The 17,145-nt window shown below is 50.9% G+C and overlaps 1 protein-coding gene across 1 annotated transcript; it reads right to left on the bottom strand.

Annotated features, from left to right (window-relative positions):
* Nucleotides 1-574: 574 nt before the first annotated feature.
* On the bottom strand, nucleotides 575-16,472 carry LOC119107561 (serine/threonine-protein kinase VRK1). The gene is made up of 9 exons (XM_037231050.1): nucleotides 16,319-16,472; nucleotides 8,184-8,682; nucleotides 7,647-7,745; nucleotides 6,902-7,217; nucleotides 4,950-5,092; nucleotides 3,944-4,041; nucleotides 2,327-2,546; nucleotides 1,391-1,554; nucleotides 575-866 (listed from the first exon to the last, which is right to left on the bottom strand). Exons 2-9 carry the CDS (start codon nucleotides 8,670-8,672, stop codon nucleotides 575-577), a joined length of 1,821 nt encoding a protein of 606 aa, XP_037086945.1. The 5' UTR covers nucleotides 8,673-8,682; nucleotides 16,319-16,472.
* Nucleotides 16,473-17,145: the final 673 nt, after the last annotated feature.

Consider the following 17,145-nt stretch of genomic DNA (forward strand, 5'->3'; position numbering starts at 1 on the left):
CGGGGCCGAAGGTCAGTCCCCGGGCTGTTTCTCACGTCCTCTGCTGGTCAGCCACGCACGCTCTATCCTCGGAGCGTCGTCTGCCGCCGGCTGACGTCTTGACCACTTGCCACGACCCCCCCCCCCCCCCCCCCGACAACCAAACACTGCGGCAGACACCCAACAGGCAGCACCAATCGCGTCGCGCCGGTACCACACAGCACCGAACCGTGCGCCAGCAGCCCTCCACCTTCGCCCCGAGCACTTCCCTCGCGCCACCCGGCCGGCACTTCTCCGTCAGTCACGCCGAAGCTCTCCTATGACATAGCCGGGATATCTCCTCATGTGCAATGAGCGATACACTGAGCTCTGACGGTCTCACTCGCGTCGTTGTGACAACAGCCACATTGCAATGCGCCCGCACGAGCGCTCCCAGTCAGCTCTGCCGTAGTCCGCTGAGACGGCGGTCTTCAGCCGTCCGAGGTGCGCCAGATTTCTCCGGGACGGCGTTCTCCGTCTGGCCGGCCACGGCCGGTACAGCAGCGGTGCGCGGCACGGTTTCTTGCGAGCCCGGCTGAAGCGGGCTACACTGCCGTCAGGGCGTCAGGCCGGTCGAGAGCTGTACTGGAGCCCGCTGCGCAGGCGGCGCCCCGCGGCCGGCGGCTCGCTGCGGATGGCTGACCGCGGCTTGGGGCAGGGCAAGCGGCGGGCTCCGCCAACGCATGGCCGCGGCCGACTCTACGGGCGGCGCGTGGAAGCTGAGCTCGTCGTCGGTGCCGTCCGGCGAGCGGCGGCGCCGGCCCCGCTGCCGGCTCCGTCGTGTTCGCATCACGTCCGCCATGGCCGGTGTGACCGGCGCCGCAGCGCTGCTCTCCTTCCGGCCGCGGCTGCGACCAAACAGAGTCACGTCAGCAGGGGACGACCAGCGAGGGGGGGGGGGGCCGGCCGACGCGCCGGGAGACGGCCGACGCGCCGGGGAACGGCTAGCACAACACATCGCGCGAACGACGGACACGGGCACGCCGCCGCTTGAACTGAGAGGAGGCAACAGTTCACAAGCCGCGGGTCAAGAGGTGATCAACAGTCAGGTTACCACGCTGAGGCGTGTATATGGTCGGCATAGCCTGCGAGTCAATGCCAAACCAGTGAGCGAAGCACACGTCTGCGTACGCATCAACCCGTTGGCGCACTTCTAGCCGCCGACTATTTCATGATCAGGCAAACCGACGCAAAGGGCAACGCATCATGTGCAACTTGATACATTGAGTTTCCTGCTGAAAGGAGCCACACTTCCATAACAGCTACACCCAGGGCGTGACCAGCACAGGCGCACCTTACACGCGCCGCCCTGTACACGACCGGACGTCACACAATAGGTCACGCCGCCCGGCCCTCAGCCACACCTCCGCACCTGCTGCTGCAGCTGCGCTTCTTGGCGCGCGCGTCACCCTTTTCTGGCGAGCGAGTCAGCCGTTTCAGGAGAACGGCGCGCATAGCCGGAGTGATATTGTCCTGCATTGTGTATCGGCTCTCAGCCGCGCCGTCGCCGGCGCCGCCGTCCGCAGTCGACTGACGCTGCCATCAGGAGGACAGGCGTCAGTCGGTCAGACGACGGACGAACGGCATCAGATGGCAGAGTCAGACAGCGTCATGGTCGGTGTCGGCAGGTAGCCAGCTGATAGCGTCACAACAGTCGGCACTGGCGTCAGTTCAGTGAAAGCGTCCACCAATGTACCATACCGTCCAGATCTGGAGCATCAGGCTGTTCATAAGATAAGGACTAGTCAGCTGGTCAACAGGACTGGGCTCACTCACTTTCCACCTCCGGTAAACCTCATAATATATCAAAGTACGAGCGATCCATTCCCCCTCCCCATCTAGGAAGTAACCATACGAACAACAAATGAACTATGACCCTTTTCCAACGCGAGCTTCGGCTCACTACGCCATATCGCCATGGCATTAGTACTTCAACGCCAGCGCTGGTCGTGCCAGTCTCCACAGCGCTTACGTCAAGGTAACAACTTACGTCGCTTAGGCGCTTACGTCAAGGTAACAAGGTAACAACAAGGTAACAACGGCAAAAATGGTGCAGCGTAGGGTCCCAGCAAAGGAAAAAGAGCAAACGTAATGAATGGCACCACGGGGGCACGACGCAAGTCTTCATATCTGTAACTATAAAACACAAAGAAGATCGTCGGGTGACATGCCTCGACATTTTTATGTTGGAGGAAGATGATCCCACCGCAACCTTCAGCCCGAATCACCCAGCCCCAAGCAGAGGACACACGACAGCAGACTCCCTGCCCCCGCGCCGCGGCGCGTGCCTGGCGAGAGCTGGACGCACCCCGGCGCGGCGGCGCTCCGCCTCCTCCACCATCTTGTTGTAGTGCTGCCAGTCGAAGTCGCGCAGCTTGCCGTCGGAGCGGAGCGAGGGCGACGTGGCCTCGGGCTGGTCGTCGGGCGCCGGCGGGCCGCTGTTGCCCGTCACCAGCCGGAGCGGCGCCCGGCCGCGGCGGCCCGGCGGCGCGCCCGCGCGGCCCAAGTTGTTCTCCTGGCCGCCGCCGCTGGCGCAGCCCGGGACAGGTGTTAGTCAGCTGACCGAGGAGATCAGGTCGTAAACACGCTCTCACTCCACCAAGGCGTAAGACGCGTACAATAAGTGGACGTGACGTCATCAGCAGCACAGGACACAAACATGACGTCATTAACAGGGGGGTGGAAAAACGGTAGGTGTATTTCTGGTATCTTGAGCCTATGACACCACAGATAGGGCCCAGCCACACATCCGTGTTCGTAATGTGACGGCGCAGCAGCTGGAACCTCAAATGTGACCCCTTCAGACAGGAGCAGGCGCTTATCGCTCCCTTCAACTTCCCGTCATTGCACAAGAGCAACTGTGAACCGTTAGCTCCGTATCCCAAGTATGCGGAGAATTCGGTCGGCGTTCATCTTTTGGTCGCGCAACACGGGCCTAGAGCAAGCTACCTGTAAATGTGAAGTGTTCGCGAAGTTTAGCCGTCTTCAGATCAGACGGGCCGAGCACCAATAACATCCGTGTCATGACGACAGCGCGTCTTGACTCGCTTTGCTTAAGGTATGCTGTACAAGAATACGCCGTATACTTCTTTATATGCCATGATATCGAGCATTGAACGTTATTTTCGACATCTACGATTGATTGAGATTTGGTCTCTCTTGCCCTCAATGACCGCAGTACTTAACTCGCTTTGACCGCTCACACGCTACGTCCGAAAAAGACGGTAGTCGTGCCCAGCACGCAGCTTTCAGGCCTCGTCGTGTTTGGCAGTGCTGTTGGTACTCGTTATGACCATGGAAGAAACTCTTCTGAGCATGGTACAAAAATAACCGAAACGCGTCGTTTCGCCACGCGTCCACTGCTTTTGCAGACGCCACTCGTTTTCCAACATCGTATCCGGTCCATTTTCCGCTGTCGTGCTTGCCCACAATACCAACCAGCACATAAGGCAGCAAAACCATACAAAAATCTAACATTCTCTCAACATTTTGATGCCGTTTCCAGAACACGCATCCTAGCTGAAATGCCCGCGCTGCAATTTGCTTCCATGCCCGTTGTGTCTACACACACACGTTTGCACGATTCACTGCGTCATGACATGACAAATTTTCATATTTATATCCACAATGGAAGTACGCACGCGGGGACGACTTACAAGACAACCCGACCCATTCTTACTCGATTTACAACATTACCAGAGTGGTTCACTCACTCACAGACTCACTCACCCACCCAAATCTCCCCCCTCCCCCTCCCCCTCTCGCTCTCTCGCTCTCTCGCTTTCTCGCTCTCTCGCTCTCTCTCTCTCTCTCTCTCTCTCTCTCTCTCTCTCTCTCTCTCTCTCTCTCTCTCTCTCTCTCTCTCTCTCTCTCTCTCTCTCTCTCTCTCTCTCTCTCTCTCTCTCTCTCTCTCTCCCTCTCTCACCTGCTGCCGGGTTGGGTTGGGGAGCGGGCTGGCCGTTTGGCGGCCGGCTCTTGGCTGCGACTTGAGCCGGAGCGGGGTCGGCGGCGGCGGTGCGTGGCCTGCAACGACAAGCGGACGATCAGAGCGCGGCCGCGGACCGGCAACGCCAATCACGCGGACGGTCACTCACCCGAGACACGCGCCGGCCGGGCGGCCAGTCCCCGCTCCTCCTGCAACACCGGCCATCGTCAGGTGAGGAGGGTCGGGGGGCGATCGGTGTACAGTGTGACGGGGGTAGGGACAACGGACGACGAGCAGCGCCGCTCGAGGTGATTCCGTCCATCGGAGGAAAGAGAGAAAGAGAGGGGCGTGCGGCGGCGACGGTGCTCATCGTCTGAGCGTCTTGGGTCGTCTCACGCTCGAGGTGCTTCGGCTACATTACGGAAACAACACATGTCCGGATAAGCGTATATTTCATGTCGTCGCAGCCGATATCACAGCGGCAGATATCACACAACGCAACGCAGCACGACAGCGCGCAAAGCCGCAAAATCCACGCATCGAACTTTCGTTCCCCAGCTTCATTGAGACCTCAGTCGAACTTCGGTTTCCAACGAAGGCAGGGCAATGGCAAACATCGCAGTCACCTGGTGCTAATTTATCCTGAGTAGAAATCACAATGTCGTAGTTACACAACGGCATCATGTCGGCATACCGCCTTCACTCGGGAGCCTCAATACAGAGCGGCTCGACCGGATCGAAAGCGGCTGATTCACACGAGTGATGTGGGGCAGGTCAGCGCTGACGTCGTCAGGGGTCAGGCGCGGCGTGGCGCTCTCGCCGGCCCCAGCAACGGGCGGCGACGGCCACGGTGCTGGCCGCCGTCGCCTGGCGCGGCCACCTCCGACCCTCCAGTGACGGCTGACCTTTGCGCAAGGTTCCGCACGCTGTGAGAGGTTACGTCGTCAACGGTTAGTCGGTGGCAGCGCGTCCAGCGAGAACGCCCGGCGCACCCCCGGGACCTCACCTGGACGGCGGCAGAGAACCGCAGCCGGCTGGGGGAGCCGAGCGTGCGCAGGCCGGCCCGCAGCAGGCCTCGCAGCGATTCGTAGTCCGGGTCGGTCTCGAACTCTAGAGCAGCCACTGACTCCAGGAAGTGCTGGATCGCATCTGGCGCATACCGTCATCCGTATTAGTGTCGCACATATTTCATGAGCTGCCCCGGAAGGAGCCTCATAATCAGATGCAGTAAAGTGCTTTGTTAGAATATTTAGCACGCTATTTTACTACGTCAAAATCGTTGTAACACAACAATCAGCCGAAAGTGAAATCTGATAACCACTTCAACCAGTACACGATCACCTGCATTCAAACAAACGGACAGACCGGCAGACGGACTGATAATATTGTTGCGCTTCGCACATCACTGCGACAAATACGAACACAGACCATCAAGAAAAACAGACGCACAACCTGTGAATGGAAGCAACAAAACTCGTACACCAACATCAGTTGTTTTCTTTTCCAACTCATTGATTTCCAAGGGTACACCTGCTTGTCTGCGCGCATTTCTCTCGCTGGCCGCCGGGCAGACGGCTGCACGGCCTGCCGTCAAATTTGCGCAGAGGGAAGGCTCGACCGTTTAAAACTTCGAGCCCAGCCATGACAGATGTTCAGTTATGATGACCACATGATGTAGCTCAAGATAGACGTCGGCTGATAATGCGGCTGGAAGGAGCAGCCCTGACGGCTCTGTTTTGTGCTGGTATGTGAATTTCGACAATCGAGGGACTCGAAATGTTTTTAAGGTGACGACTGAGAGGGAGTGAACGGCCGACAAAACCTGTTAACCCCATGTTTCGAGCCTATGACACTGCGCGACACAAAACCTTAGTCAATCGCTGAGCCAAGGGCAATGGTCTATCGCTCGTAGACCATGGTGACCTTAAGTCAGTTGAATCTGAGGACGGGGTCGTAAGCAAAGCGACTTTTGTCGGTTAGGGACGTTTTGGTGACCTTGGACGCGGCCAAGGTCATAACGTCCCGGCAAAATAGGTTTCTGGCCATCGCGCACGGATTGATAAAAGTTTTGCGCCATAGGCTCAAAGCATAAGGCTGTCCACAACCAATTTTTCTGGTCTCGGGCATTTTTGCTGGCCTTTGACCCGACCCGAGGTCACCAACTTCTGAAAAGTATAGGTTATGGGTGAGTGTGCCGGCAAGAAATGCCACGTAAATCCACAACCATCCCATAGCGGTGTCAGCCACAATAGTGTGGAAGAGCGGTGCGGTGTCAGTCACAGAGTGCGGAAGAGGGGGATGATTATAATTTGGGCTTTGTAGCATACCGACTACCGTATGGCCATATGGTCCAGCATGCTTCACATGCAACAGGAATACCTTCTGGTATATGTCGAAGAAACGAGCCGTACAAAGACAAGCCTAGAAAATGTCCGAAAAACCCCAGCGACGGTAGCAGCGACAGCACAGCGTTTCTACATGCAGGGGATTGCCAAATGGTACACGCATGCTCATGTACTACCCATGAAACCTATCAGAACATCCTGTACATCATTGGGATGGTATTGATGTTATGTGGCTGGAGATGGGCTATACTGTGACCACCACGCCGGCCCTTGACACAGCCACGCAAGCGTGAACCGAAACTGATATTAAATGACTACTGACGCACGTGATTTGTATGAGGCGTCCTCGGTGCGTGGAGTAGTGTTGCAAGGACAGTCAACACCCTGCAAGTATTAACCGAGACCCCGTGTCTGTTGCTAAGACACAAGTCAACGTAACATCACGGGCGGCGGCGCTGCCTGCGCCAGCGACGTCGCCTCTCTGCGCAGCGTTACGTGCCGACCCTGCTTACCTTGCCCGCCCGGTTCGACATTCCCAAGGCAACACGAGCAAACATTCTGTACGCGTCTGGACGCGCGCCGCCCCATCCACGGCCGCTTCAGCGTCCCCTACCGGCGCCGGCTGGTCGTCCGTCCGGGAAGCACGCCAGCATGAGCGCCGGCACGTCCTGCATCAGCCGGTTCTTGTAGCGCGCCACGGCGTCGGCGTGCTGCAGGTGGTCCTGCCAGGGCAGCCGGCCGCACGCCCACTGCAGCAGGTTGTAGCCGAGGATCTCGAGGTCGCCGCGCCGCGAGTGGGCGCCGATGTGGGCGTCGCGGCTGGTGAACTCGATGGTGCCGTTGTGCGCCTTGCGCAGGTCCGGCCTGTACGGCTTGTGCTGACCGTCCAGCGCGTACCGACACGCCAGACCAAAGTCGACCAAGTACACCTGCCGCGAACAGCGCAACCAGTCGGTTTGAACGGGTTCACAAGGACTGGTCACAAAATGACGGGACAGAGACGGTGCCGAAAAGTGGCATACCACGGCCACCGAAACTCTTTGTTGTAGGTCAAGCAGACTGCATGGACTGTTTTTTTAAAAAATCCTTAAATTATACATGCTAAGTTTCAAAACATAAGTTCATCTAATCTTATAAACCAACAAGTTTCAACAAAATCATTTCATTTTGAGTATCAACCACACCATAACTTAATACATCCTACATCATATGGCCATCACCGACAAGTCATGCTTTGGATTGCAATGAAAACATTCAGGCGGCTAAATAACGCCTAACATGTCCAACAGCCATCGCCCCATAAACACAGCTCAGTTCGTCCGATCCGCTGAGCCGCGGGACCAGCGTGAATCCTGTACCTGGTTCTCAGTCCCCTTCTTGTAGCCCAGCAGCAGGTTCTGTGCTTTGATGTCTGCGTGAATGTACTCCCGACTGTGCACGTACTCCAGCGTGTCCAGCTGAAATAGTAAGGACAAAAATACAGCGCCGGGAGACGGAAGAAGCAAACATGGCACTGACCGCAGCAGAACAAACCAGCTCCTGGAGGTAGACAAACTGTTCACTCATGGCTACAGTACCCGCAGGCGGCCAATCTGTCGTTCTTATGCCCTGCTTTACCTAAGGACAACAGTCTGTCGTCATTACGGCGTGAGTGGGACGGCATTACGTCTTTGAAGAAGCTGCGCACTTACAATGCAGTCTAAGGACACATCGCCTTCAGGCAGGGGCAAAGTACGACAGGCAACTTATCCTACGCATGACTTGACGAGCGCGTACCACACGAGCTTTGAGTGATGCGGCAGAACCTAGCACACACAGTCACCAATAAGACAAAACTTTCCCCATACGCAGGTGGGGCGAGGGCGAGACTGGCCTGGGCATGTCAGACAACGCACCACCTGCACGCCGATCAGGAGGACTGTGGCCACGGGGAACCGGGCGCCGTTCTCGTTGAGCAGCTTCTGCAGGTCGGTGCCGAAGCGGTCGATGACCATGAAGCGGTAGCGCTGGCCGCCGTACTCCACCGAGCCGCTCGCCACGAAGCGCGGCATGCCCAGCCTCTTCAGGCCCTGCTGGCGCCTCCAGGCGTCGATCATGTCAGCGCGCGCCACACGGTGGTAGCAGTGCATCTCCGAGAAGAGCGGCCCGTTCGAGTGCGGCTCCACCTTGACCACATGCGCCGCGTCGGCGCCCACCGGGCCGCCGTCGTCGCGGTCGGCGCAGTAGATCTCGCCGAAACCGCCAATGCCGATGGAGCGGCCGAGCCGCCAGCGCCGCTGGGTGACGTCGGTCAGCGTCAGGCCGGGCGGCAGCCGCACCGGCACACGGTGGCCGTTCGTCGCCCTCTGGGGAGCGGCCGCGGCGCGGGACCGGCGCGGAGCCATCTGGGCGCCCCTGCCGGGTCGGCGCACAGTCACGGCACGGTCAGGGCCGCGTACAGCGTGCATAACCGGCTGCAGGTGCTTGGATGTGTGTGCTTACGTTCACACACTCGTGCAGTCATTACAGAGCACTGGCGCAACCCTCCACGTTTCTTTCACTGCATACTGACCTAAACATAGATTTCAGGCACCAAAGCAAAACCAATAAGGTAGGTGGGTTATGAGTGATTCAACGCCCTGACAGTATTGTAGCATCGAAGGCGTGAGGTCACACTAAATGTTGAGCATGTGGGTCAGCGCTGGCGTTATGTGATTCAAGAGGACACGTTTCAGTGGCATGTGAAGTGAGAAATAAACTACCTTGAAGCTCGGTTTTACTGAAGATCTGATTTATTTTAGTGAATAATGCCCCAATATGTGCACGAGAGTCCCTTCGAGTCAACCAACATGCAATCAGATATTTAATGGCCTCAAGCATTCATTTCTGTGGATGCATACTTTTCCAAGAACTTGCGCAGTGCAAAGATGGTGAAGGAGCCCACCCACACGTCGTCAGGAAATATTTACAGAAATGTAGTCATTGCAAAGACCCACTGGACACTCGGCCCATCTCTTGGACATATTGCTTGCAGGCACTGCTAATGGGCAGGTTAGCTAAGGCCATAAGATAACGCTCAAAATGTGAGCAAGTGTGGCATTATTGCGGCGGTCCTGAACACGCCTACATGTTTCAGTAATTCTTATCGCCACCTTTGGGAGCAGCACCTTTGACAACCTAGTGGTCGCAGCTGGGGTCGAAAAATCCCGAGTGCAACTGGATTAAATGGATTGGTTTGCGTGATATTTTGAAGTCAAATAACCATCCTGAAGATCATTTGGTGCAGAGCACAGCCCTGCCTTTCTTACGAACTAAACCTTTCCAGTTTCTGTGCTAAACGTCCACCATTTCGGGAGACTTTCAAGGTCACCCAAGCATCCATAATGCCGTAGTAACACTCTCCAAATGTTGCTATTCCGCTGGCCAGAAGAAATCAAGACAACAAAAGTTCAGTTGTTCATATCTGGAGTTTGTGTGTACCATTTCCACATAAAACGGCCGCCAATTGCTTCTCGAACAATGTTGTACAAGGTACGAAGACACAATAAATCAACTATGCATTGAGAAACACATATACTCAACAGAAACTGTTTTGTCTAGAACAGGTTTTCCCAGTGAAATCTTTACTAATAGTTATAAGTGGGCTCATTTCATCATACCTGATGCTTGCTCTAAAAGTTACACAGTTTAATATATCCAAGCAAGCACCAAATATAATAAAACAAGCTCACTTATAACTATTAACATAATTTTAAGTGGAGAAGACAGCTCTAGACAACACAATCACTATTTTGAGCGAATATGCTCCTCATTACATCGTCATTTGATCACATTGTTTCTACCTACAAACAACCCACGGCTAGCAAGACACCTCTCGACGAGTTAAAGCACTATCAGAGATTTAGCACACCCACTCAGGTGGCAGCGTCGCACGGCCAGTTTGGTGGCTCCACTGACATCATAAAAACGTCCCAGGACACAGTCAGACAATAATGTATTGAGGAGCATATTGACTCTCATTAGTGAAACTGTGTTGTCTTCGAAGTCTTTGCACTTCAATGGATACCAGGAGTTGCAAGTGATCTTTCCTCATCACATTGGACACTTGTCTTGATATCTTCAACTGGGGGACATTCTCTTCAAAGGGAGCGCATTTAGTCAAATTGGGCTTTTTAAGCATGCAATTATTCCCACCCATGATTTATGGGGTGGGAACATAGAGCCAAGGATTTACATTAGTAGGGGCCCCTGAACAAACAAGGACCACCAGTCTGCCAAGGGCCCTGGTGTTAACCAGAGGCCCACTGTGCCTAACAAAAGGTTCAGTGCTGGCAAACTGCCCTGAGTTGTCCAAGGACAGTGTTTAAGGGAGCCTGAATGAGATAGGGCTGGAAAGTGAAAACAGGTTTGGTGGACATATCTGCATGAATGTTAACAGCTTTTCAGTTTTTCAAGGCCTTTTATATTAGACACATGTGTGTGAGGTTTTATGACTGCAATCTGGTTGCATGTGATCATATATACCTCTAAATTTGTACATTGCTATATGCTAAGCTACATAAGGATGTGGGCAGCCAATTGCTCATGTTGGGTACTCAACCCCAGAAAATACACCAGGAAAATGTATACTGGAAAGCTTAACTATATGAGTTCTGAAGACTGTTCTGAAGACTGTTCTGGCCAGCTACTGCCAACCATCTTTGTCTTTGAGGTGGTGATGCTGTCCTTACAATGCATAAACAACACTGTTGCAGACTTACAATGTAGTTAGGGAGATATCATTCACTGAATTTTAAAAGAGTGAGATGGTAAGACAATGACATTTTCTAATCACCATTGGTGCCCTATGGTCCTATGTTCTGCTGGTTAGGCCATTCTTTGCTGATAGAGGATTTGCTTTCATAACAGGGTATGAGTCTGAAAAATTGCTGATTGGTGAAACCTAATGGAGCCCCAGTGACTCATGGTTAGACATCACGACACAAAGACATAAGGCCAACAAAGTGCTGTAGGGGCCAATTGGGACCACCTACCTCAGGTTCCATACACAACCTTGACACTAATCTTACCATCTGACTTGCCTGAATTTAGCTTTAAATGGGACCCTCACGCCCACAGAACTTGCCCAATAATTTGTAAATGTTGCTAGGGAAGGACTTTCTATAACCTTATTCCATAGTCTATTCCAATGGTTTACCACTCTTTGACTAAATAACACCTGCCTCTTCATAGCAGTGTGGGAAAAACCTCCGTTTTCTGGTGGATGTGACACCAGGAAATGTTGTACTCCAGGCTCTTGACTGGTAAGAATGACAATTTTTGTACTCCAGACAAACACTGCAGTCGCCCCACAAAGCAGACACCATTGCAAATGTATGAGCCTGAGTATAAGTACCAAGGCAGACAGTTTTGCTTTCTTGATAGCCAGGAGGGTGCGTGAACTTTGCTTTCATAAAGTGAGTTATAACTTTTATCTGATTTCCAGGGACCAAACATATGGAGCACCAAGAAATGGAGACAAGCATCTGCAATCCTGCAGGAGCTGGCCAATCCAGGGTGTTCATGTTAATGTCCTTCATCATTGTATTACATGGGTTAGATGCACTTGTACAAGCCTATGCAACTCCTGAATGGTGATGACAACTCATGTGAGTTACTTCTGTGGGAATGAAATAAACTGAAATATGAAATGTGCTTGCTTTAAGTACCTACCGCTGCCACATACCTTGCATGTCATTACCTGTGGGGAAAATATATGGCGCACCCGAGTAAGTAAGAAGACCGCATTCTCCACGACGCACACACCCACCGATAACTTTCAAGAAACGGACAAACATATCACGGCTCTGGCTCCCACCACGCGACGAACCCATTGCCTCCCGTACCCGAAACCAGCGGCAGCCCAGCCTCCTGCGACTGACGATTTATATGGCGCACCTGAGTAAGACCGCATTTTCCACGACAAACACACCTACCGATACCTTTCAAGAAACGGACAAACATATCACGGCTCTGGCTCCCACCATCGCCTCCCGTACCCGAAACCAGCGGCAGTCCAGCCTCCTGCAACTGACGAGTGCATTTTCGAGCAGTGAAGGTCCGCGTCGCAACAGACACCTACAACAATATTCGTTCGACCAGAAACCACTAGCAGCACCAAAATCACCGCTGGCACATCTTTTTCAACTAGGTCATTCAAAGACCCGCCGAGCAAGAAGTCCAGCATGCCAACTATGCTCTTAACTTACCTCATATTAAGATAACATGTTAGCGATTTTACCAAAGGACGTGCATCTTGCAAACAGTTTGGTGGGAAAAATCCAAAGATTGCAGCATTGCACATCCTTTTCAAAGTGCTTGTTTCATTCCTGCTCCTGCCATACCAGCCACCAATCACCATCCAACTTGCAATTAAACTCAAAATCATAGCATTCAAACACACCACATATCGGCACTTTTGAGATAGAATCATGACATTAAATGGCACCCAAATATCACGTTTGTGGACGGCACTTTTGGTGGTAACGGCTTCTTTTGGGTTCTTAAATGTCATCGGGAATTACGTTCCCAAAATGGGAGTTTGTGGCATGCAGCATTCCAAAACTTATTACTATGGTATAAATGACAGTAAGTCAACCACTTTTTCAGAAATCGGTAGGTGCCGGTCTTTGAAGATTCGAGGATATCTTACTTATTTAACAAGGGTATCATGTCTCCAGGCTCAGCCAGTACCTATACTTGTAAGATAGAGATGGTCCATAACCCGGTGGGAAAAAATCGCAGTACTTGGTTGCCCTTCTCACAATGGGGCCTATAGGGAGACCCGGGGAGAACAAGCCGGAGTACAAGCCGGAGAACAGCAAGTTTTTAGCAAAGTTAGCCAAATTTAATTTAAAAATTGACGTGTTTTGGTATCGTCCAGATACGGGCCTTCCTCAGAGGGTGTTGAAATGGCATGATATGCCTTAGAATGAGAAATATCTATAGATTTGTAGTACAGGTCCTGCATTATCTCGGCGTTGTCTTGCGCCACCAGAAGATAATATATATCTGTAGGTGGAAAATAGCAACTTTAAATGCATGACTGAAAAGCTCTATGATTTTTCTACCGCAAACTTAACAATTTGTGTTGCTGCAACTGCATAAATGTTTTTTCTTAGACTATTCATCACAGCCTGTCATTTCAGGACCGACCCGTGGTACTTGTACTTGGTTGCCCATTGACGAGTGCTAGAATGCCATCACAATGTCTGTGAATGCGCCAGAACTCCTGTGCATGGTTTGGTTGTTTGTCTTGATGTGGTGGGAGTGAGGAGGGCAGAAGGTGAGTGAAGATGCTTGGGATTATGTGCATCGTAGCTGCGAGTTTGAGGTATTCAGTGAGACAAAGTGGAATTGGTTGTCTTCAATTTTCACACAGCATGTATCCACACTTCTAAAATTACTTGGGATTTAGTTTTGGACCGCTATTAAGTCATTCCAAAAAAGGTAAATAAATACTGGGGGACTGATCTATAAATGTTTACCACTGCAGGCTGGTGCAGAATCACCTTGGTATAACCTGCTCTACCTACAGCATGGTGGGTAGGTACGTAGGTACTAAGGTATCTATATACAACATACATGCTAGGCTTGGGTTTCCCATGTGGGATCAAATATGAGGCTGGCCTCTTTTCAGCTTGTGGTTATAACTGCTGAAACCTGACAGGAGGCAATGCTGCCATGTTCCTTGCTGTCAGGCATAAGGTCTTGCAGTGACAGTATTAAAATTGTCCCTACATAAGATCATAGGGAACTCGGAGAAGAGGAGAGGGATAACAGGAAGAGAGGAGGAGCAGAAGTGGAGGAGGAGTGGAAGGAGAAAAGCGACAGAAAGAGAAGGTGAGGAACTGAAAGAGGAGAAGAGCAGAAAGAGAAGGATAGGAAGAGGAACACTTCTGGTATGATTATATTAATTATGTAAAGGCCAAAAGGACAACATGTTAGTGATGTCACATACATAAGGCTTTCATAGACAGTTGCATCTGCCTAAGACTCATTAAAAAACCAGGGTGTGATGCACAGTGGTTGTCCGCAACTTAGTTTGTCAGTAAGCAGAGGATGCACCTGATTTATCATTTTGATATTGTGTAAGTTTGCATGTAGATAGGTAATGATAAGTAACTGAGCTTTGTATGATGCACCTGTGAATGCATATGTATAAAGCTTTGTTGTTAACCTCTCAACTGTATATTTCTTATTAACATGTACCATTAAGCAATCTTTGCATGTATAGGTGAGCTAGTAGCACTACAGAGATATGGATGGGATCAGTGTGGCACCCTCACTCACAAGAAGTGCTCTGTTCCACGGAAATGCAAAATTGCATGCTGACACTCATTTTTGCCAGAAAAACATTGGGAAAATGTTGACCCATTAAAGGCAGTATGTGATGTACTCCAAGCAAGGCCCATTGTGCAGACACTCATTCCACATTAGACAGACCTTTGCTTGCAGGCAAGTTTGTACTCCGACCACAAAAATTTTTGTACTCCGCCACCAGCAAAAAAACTAAATTTCCCACCCTGCTTCATAGTTCTTATAAAAACTGGTTTCTTCTAAGTCTCAGTCTAATTTTGAGTGCCCATTTCAAGGCAACCTTGTCTATCCCTTTCATGACCTTGAATACCTCAATCCAATCCTCTCTAAGTATATGCCACTTAAGTGAGTATTTCCAGTATAAGTGCAACCTACTTACTGCACTACACTTCGTCTTTATTTCTGTTCTGGCTGTGCTAGCCCGCAAAAGGTGGCACCAGTTGGCAAGATCTTTGGGGCAGGTGAGATTTTGCCCCAAATGAGGCATCCAGCTTAGCTGCTCAGGGCAAAACTAATACTTAAATGTTTGCACAGTGTCTCCATGACATTCCTGATTACCTTATTTGCTTGCACCTACTGACTACTAATTCCCCTGCTACTCTGCTTTAGATCAGTCAGAATTACATTGAATTTGCCATCAAACATGTAGCATTACATTCTTATTATTCCTAAATTAACACCACTTAAAAATAGCCAAGCATGTTGAAATGTGAAAGACAAATATGATGGTTTCTGAGCTAACATGCTTCTGCTGGCAGCTCATTTGATGTAGAGTTGTCAACAGCTGAATGATTTATTCAGTGTAAGCAGCAAAAGCCAGCATAAACAAAATGTTTGATGCTTGCCAAACATATTTCATCAGAAAGCTTAAAGTTAAGAAGTGGATCTCTAGCTATAAGGGAAGCTACTATACATATATATATATATATATATATATATATATATATATATATATATATATATATGAAGTCACATATGGGGCTGGACAGGATATCATTGCAATAGACAAACTGCAAAAGACAAACAACAGAAGGTGAAAAACTTGACTTTTTGACTGTCACTGTCCCTGGATAGCAACTTATTAGATTTTGTGAAAGAAGGAGGGATTTGAAGAAATATTGTCATTTATGCTTTTTTCATGCACTGTGATGCACTTTCAGGCTACACCCAATTTTGCCCATATTTAACACCTGACCCAAGGTACCATAAGTCAGCCAAAAGTAATGTGACCAACCCTTACTTGGCACCCCTGGCTAACAATTTAAAAACCTTCAATGCAAAGGTCTGCCTCAATCCTGTACCTGTGTTTCCCAGGCTGGGTGTTCTTTGTATCATGGCTGAAAAAGCATTCAATGAAGCTGTTTACTTTCAGCAAGGTTTGTTGGAGGAAAACAATGATTTCCATTGCAGTCTTTATCTTATTTCATAAAAAGGGTAAAAAACTTAGCTCACACAACCCAAATACAATACCTACAAATGATACCAATTCGGCGCGTATACTATAAGCTCTTAAACCGCCTTTACGTTCGTGCACGGGTGCAAACTTGGGACCAAGAAGCCAGCAGTCAAAAGAAACATTGCAAGCATGAGTTACATCGGCATACAACTTCAAGTGGTGGAAGAGAAGGCAACAGAAAGGTAAGCTGATTGCAACGAAAATTAACCGCACCAGCGCACGACTTTCTAACCTCACCTGTTCAAGCTCGCAATGCCAAGACGTCTGTCTGCATTCTTGAAGTGATCAATGCCAAATACCCAAATTAAGCAAAGATTCCATCTAGCATTGCGCACAAACAAATCAGTTGATCACAGCCGAACTGGAACACAAACACTCACACCGTGCCAACCCCGATCCAATTACACCCAAACCCAAGGCCGTATCAGAGAGCGGCAAAGTTGCCCGGTGATTTCCGAATTTCCTTCGTTTATGCTTGCTATGACGTCACTGATGCTAACATTTAAATACGTGACGAGCCGCTGGGCGCCATACGTAGTGCTACGGGACAACCAGAACATCGAAATATCCATACAGTCCCAGTGATCGAAACAGCGATGTTCCATTCATAGGCTCACTGCCACTGGAAAGAGATAATGACGCCGCATGTTCCGCACGCTGCTGGTGAAGTGTTCCGCGTTTGTATGGGGTTTTGAACAGAAATAGCCATCTTGAAGATCGTTCAGTACAGTTCACAGCCCTGCCTTCTTCATAACTGAAACAACATAATTTTCAATAAGCGAAGCCGACCTCATTGCCGCAGCGGAAGATGTGCCTTGGACGAGAGGTGACGCTTCTGTGGCCGATCATCCGGGGACAAGTGACAGGAAATCTCAGCGGTCGACTTGCCATTTGTCTGCTTGAGCTGAGTAAAACCCATTAGCCAGCCATCACTATGGGACACTTGGCACCATGCTCAGACCGACATAACACATCTTTAACCTCAGCTGGGCGCCGACTCAAGGCGTCTGCAGCTATGTTCTGCGCACCCGGCGTGAAAACTACGTCAAATTGAAAGCTGCCAA

This window comes from Pollicipes pollicipes, unplaced genomic scaffold (assembly GCF_011947565.3).
Source record: "Pollicipes pollicipes isolate AB1234 unplaced genomic scaffold, Ppol_2.1 Scaffold_2555;HRSCAF=2994_pilon_pilon_pilon, whole genome shotgun sequence".
Classification (NCBI taxonomy): Eukaryota; Metazoa; Arthropoda; class Thecostraca; order Pollicipedomorpha; family Pollicipedidae; genus Pollicipes; species Pollicipes pollicipes.